The sequence below is a fragment of the Barbus barbus genome (assembly GCF_936440315.1).
Source record: "Barbus barbus genome assembly, chromosome: 31".
In the NCBI taxonomy this organism is placed as follows: Eukaryota; Metazoa; Chordata; class Actinopteri; order Cypriniformes; family Cyprinidae; genus Barbus; species Barbus barbus.
The window spans coordinates 1307125-1312500 of record NC_136759.1 but is presented as its reverse complement, the minus strand read 5'-3'; the positions used below and the strand labels follow the sequence as shown (position 1 = coordinate 1312500).

The 5376-nt window shown below is 33.9% G+C and overlaps 1 protein-coding gene across 1 annotated transcript in view; it reads left to right on the top strand.

Moving 5' to 3' along the window:
* The window catches only part of LOC306851453 (solute carrier family 12 member 9-like), a 53900-nt gene extending 50953 nt beyond the window's left edge, over positions 1 to 2947 (top strand). The window contains exons 12-13 of the mRNA XM_079387694.1: positions 1 to 54; positions 1284 to 2947. The exon at positions 1 to 54 is cut by the window's left edge and continues 93 nt beyond it. Of these exons, the coding sequence (XP_079243820.1) occupies positions 1 to 54; positions 1284 to 2191 (962 nt within the window). The 3' untranslated portion in view covers positions 2192 to 2947. The remainder of the gene's footprint in view (positions 55 to 1283) is intronic.
* The last annotated feature ends 2429 nt before the right edge of the window (positions 2948 to 5376 follow it).

Sequence of the window (5376 nt, the reverse complement as noted above, 5' to 3'; positions counted from 1 at the left end):
TGGCCGACTCTATCAGACATGGAGTTCAACACCTGCTGTTCATATCGGGACTTGGTGAGTGACAGACACCTGTCACACAAACCTCAATTCACTAACATCATCCCAAAACCATACATTTTACGTCAAGTCGTCACAGTTGCAGCATATATTGTGGTTCTTTTGCGGGAATTCTAGTGAAAAATGGTTTATATATTATTACCCATGTGATAATGCCTGTTTTCATTAATTTAGTAATAAAAAATGTAATGCAATTTTTTTAAATGTATTTTTATTTTATTTTGTGAATTAATCACAAGTATTATTTTATCTAAAAATAATGCAAAATGTATTTTTATTTTTTTATTTTATTTAGTGAATTAATGACAAATATTTTGTTTAAAAAATACAATGCAAAATATGTTTTATATTTTTATTTCATTTTAATATTATTTTCTTAATTTGTCTTGTTGCCCAGTTAAAATATATATATATTTTACCTTATAAAATGTTGTTACATAATGAGACTTGTTTTTAGAGAACATATCTGGAATTTCTATTTTAATTATTATGCATTTATTTATTTTTATGTTTTCTATTCTTATGTGTTTGTTTATTGGTTTATTTAATGTTTTTATTTATATTTTATCGATTATGTTTGTTTATTTATGTTTGATTACATTTACTTTGTATTTTTATTATGTTTATGTATTTTTACTATATATTTATATTTATATATTTTATTCATTTACTTTATATTTATTTCTATTTATTTTAAAGTATTTCCTTTTGTATATTTATTTAATTTTTTTAATATATATTTATATATTTCATTTAATTTACTTTATACTTATTTGTTTTATTTTAATGTCTTTTGTATTGTATATTTATTTAATATTATTTATTTTGTATATATTTATATATTTTATTTATTTGTTTTATCTAATTTTTATATATTTATATTTATATATTTCATTTACTTTATATTTATTTGTTTTAAAGTATTTTTTTATTTTGTATATTTAATTTTATTCATTTCTATTTATTTATTTATTTTAATGTATTTTGTTTTGTATATTTAATTTTTTATATATTTTATTATTTGTATTTATTTCTATTTATTTATTTTTATGTATTTTGTATTGTATATTTATTTAATATTATTTATTTTTTATATATTTTATTTAATTTTTTTTTATTTCTATTTATTTTAAAGTATTTTATTTTGCATATTTTATTTTATTTAATTTTTTTATTTATTTATATAATTTATTTTTAAATTTACTGATATTTATTTATGTTTGCAGGCGGTATGCGACCCAATACTCTGGTTTTGGGTTTCTATGATGACATCCCGCCTCAGGACCAGCTGCAGGACTCCTCTTTATCGATGTCCAATTTCTCTGACAACTCGTCTCAAACCGGCGACCCTGAAGGCCAAAACGGCCCGCCCTTCCATTTCCCAGCAGTGCGAGGGGGCGTGTCTGTGAGCAGGGGCGGAGTCTGGGGCGGGAAGTCTCTGGGGCCTCAGGAGTATGTGTGTATCATCGCAGATGCGGTGAAGATGCTGAAGAACGTAGCGTTGGCACGATATTTCGATCAGTTCGATCGTACGCAGGCACTCCAGGGGTCCGTATTCGTCGATGTGTGGCCGGTAAATCTCTTGCGTCCAGACAGCGCCGCGTATGTCGACACATGCTCACTGTTTTTGCTTCAGCTTGCGTGTATTTTGAACATGACGAGGGCGTGGCAGAAAGCTAAGCTCCGCCTCTTTTTATGCGTGGAGGAGGGGCGGAGCCTTAAAGGGACGGAACAGAAACTCAAACATCTTTTGAAAGAACTGCGAATGAATGCGGAAATTTGCACGGTTCCCTGGGATTCGCAAATCGTGCTTCACTGGCAACGGCAGATGCGATCTGAAAAAATCGAAGAGATGGAAAGCGAAGAGGGCGGAGTCGAAGCTGATAAAGTGTTCGCGAACAGTTTCCCTAGCAACACCTCGCGAGTGTCGGACGAATATTTACAAGCGGTTAACAAACTCATCCTGGACCAGACCGCCTGCCCACCTGCCATCCGTTTCCTGTATTTGCCCCGCCCCCCTGCTGACACCAGTCGTTACAATGACTACCTGAATCAGCTAGAACTGCTCACGCGTAATCTGGGTCCGACCCTCCTTATCCACGGGGTCACGCCAGTCATTACCACTGACCTTTGACCTTTCCTCATCACGTGTACGTTAAATTCCGAAAAGAGGAATTTAAACGAAAAAAAGATACGAAACACGGTCGCTTTATTGTTTTTCACTTTTTCTGAGCACTTCACATGTTTACTTCGGAAGAGAGAGAAGATTTACACAAAGATGTAACGGATCACGAGAAAACGTTCACCCGTTCCACTCATTCCATTCCGGTTCTTCCTTCTCTCCTTGTTCTTTTCTTTTCTCGGATTGTAACAATGTAACAAGTGGAATTCCTGGAATTCCAGAATGTTGCCACTCAGCATTCAGCATTCAGCTGTGCCTGAATATTTTTCCCGACTGTAATTTTTTACAATGTTTTTAGCCACTCCAGAAGTATTTTGCATTTCCACAGCAAAAGAACTAAGATTTGTGAGTGTTTGTTTACCTGATGCAATAATAATAATTATTATTTTTTTTTTATGGCCAAGATCTCTAGCCTTCAGCGGTACCACTGAGCTTTACAGTTTTATTCACACCAAACCAAAGTGCTTTGTGTGTGTGTCACACGTGCCTTTTTTGTTACAAAACTGAACAAAAACACACACACACACACACACATGTGACTAACAAACAGTACGACAGTATACCTCCAAACGCGTTTACGAAATCACACTCCATTCTGTGTTTGTATCATTTTTAATATGCAATAATTTTAAGCACTGCAAAATTTAAGTATATAAAAAAATTAAATTGTATAATAATTGAATAAAAATAAATAATGTTTGCTTACTGACTCTTGTTGATTAATTTATTTGGATTGAATGTAGTTCTGTTAATTTAGCAAATATTTATTGCAATAATTAAAAAACAAAATACTCAGTTTTACGTTATTTGGACAGATTACTGATACGTTTATTATTGGTGTAAATTCTCACAAACAATTTTTGAGTTACATTTCACTCCAAAAAAATTTGTTTTAAATGTATCTGATGTTTTACTTTTAATATTTTACTATTTTTCACTATTCACACTTTTGAGTCTCATTGCTGTAATAAAATATTTGTATTGCAGATGTTTTTCTGTAAAAATATGCTACACTAATAACGTTTTTTTCTTTATTCATATCACAAACTGAAGGTAGTATAAAAAATGCCACTTATGTATGAATATATCACTATATATATTTTTTCTTTAAAATTGTAGTAATGAGAATATAGGTGGAAAACTGTTTATAATAAAAATGTCATGATTCTAAAAATAATTTATTTATAAATAAATATTTGATTTGATTTTAAATTTAGTTTTAGTAATTTTATGTGCTTTTGTTATTTATAGCTTTTTAGTTTTTATTCATTTTATTTCAGTTGTAGTTATTTTGGTGCATTATTTAAACTAAAAAGTATAGAATGAAAATTTATAAATGATGCCTTGGCTACTTGCTAAAATAAAAAGTTAAACTTTTTTATATTTGAATTGGTTTCAGATGAAGTTTATTTTATTTCAGGTTGTTTGTTTTTTAGTTTTAGTTATCCTGTTGTGAACGTGTCTCGCTCAGTTTTTGCAGGCTTGTTTATTGGAGACATCTGAATGCGAGACATTCGACTGAAGTATAAAACTGCAGGTCTTTGACTGAACATCAGAGAATGAGTGTGAGAACGGGTTTAGGGGTGTGGAGGAGATAAACCTGTTAGCTGAAGGACTTACCTGAGCTAAATGAGGTCGAGTGCTTATTTGGACGGCGTCCATGAACTGAAATGATTGAATGCGCTGACATCACATCACATCACATCCACTCCTGCAGCAGCAGCCCTTTTGGTCAGGGCATCTTTATCGCCATGGCGATGGAAGCGGTTGTCATGGCGCTGCTGGTGCTGGGAGACCCTTCGTAGTGCTGTGATGCCATTTGCTGCGAGCACAAACACACACACACACACACTCACAGGAGTTCATTCTGACAAACACAAACACACTCGACATGAGCTGCTGTTCTGTGGCTCTCAGTGTTTGTGCTGCTCTCCTTCAGGGAAACCACACTAGAGCTGATATTTTCAATCGAATGCAGTGACATTTTACAAACTTTTAAGTGTCCAAATAGTTTTTGAGGCCACTGTGTGATAGATAGATAGATAGATAGATAGATAGATAGAGATATTACTATTTAATATAAAATTATTGTCATAAATTATTTTAATACAGGGGTAGGCAACATCGGTCGAGGTGCCGATGTCCTGCAGAGTTTAGCTCCAACCCGCTCCAACTTGCCTGTAGCCCTAGTAATTCTGAAGACCTTGATTAGCTTGTGCAGGTGTGTTTGATTAGGGTTGGAGCTAAACTCTACAGGACAGCGGCACTCCAGGACAGACATTGCCTACCCCTGTTTTAATGTAATAACGAAAGTATTCAGTTATATATACTATAATACTATTCGTTATATGTATCTCTCTCTGTGTGTGTGTGTGTGTGTCTCTCTCTCTCTCTCTCTCTCTCTCTCTCTCTCTCTCTCTCTCTCTCTCTCTCTCTCTCACACACACACACACACATGCAGAGCTGAAAGAATGTGTCAGTGGTCAGAACATAATGAGCTACAGTAATCTTCTGTAATTACCTGAGAGGAAACAACAAAAGTTATGGCAGTATTTTTTTCTTTGGACCCATTATCACAGTTTTCTCTTCCGCCTGCTTGCACTCACCCTTGTTTCTCCTTTATTTCTCTCTCTTTTCTCTCTCTTTGCTAATGTTCTGGCAGAGATAAGCTGAGCTCTCCTCTTCTGTCTTTGGTCTGATAAGATTTCACACGCTGCTCTTAAAATGAAAGACCTTCATCTTCATCTGTTTTCCTGGAGGTCAAACTAACATATTCAGGCGTTAGTGTGATTTAAAGTTTAAGTGTGTGTGAGTGTGTGTGAGTGAGTGTGTGAGTGAGTGAGTGAGTGTACGTGTGTGTGTACACCCTTTAACATATTTTGGGGACAAATTTGTACCCAAAAGAGAGGTAAACCTCACAAAATCTCCAAAAATGTGTGAGAGTGTGTGCTGGTCTGATGTTGTTCTTTATTGTACAGTAGTTGTGTAAAGGCTGGAATTCACTACATGACTTTTAATATCTGATCAAATTTTAAAAACGCTACACATCATACACTTACCAACTTTGTAAACAGTCACAGAGGAAAAACTGACCATCAAACACTAAACAACTAAAGATCACACACTGGCAGACTTTA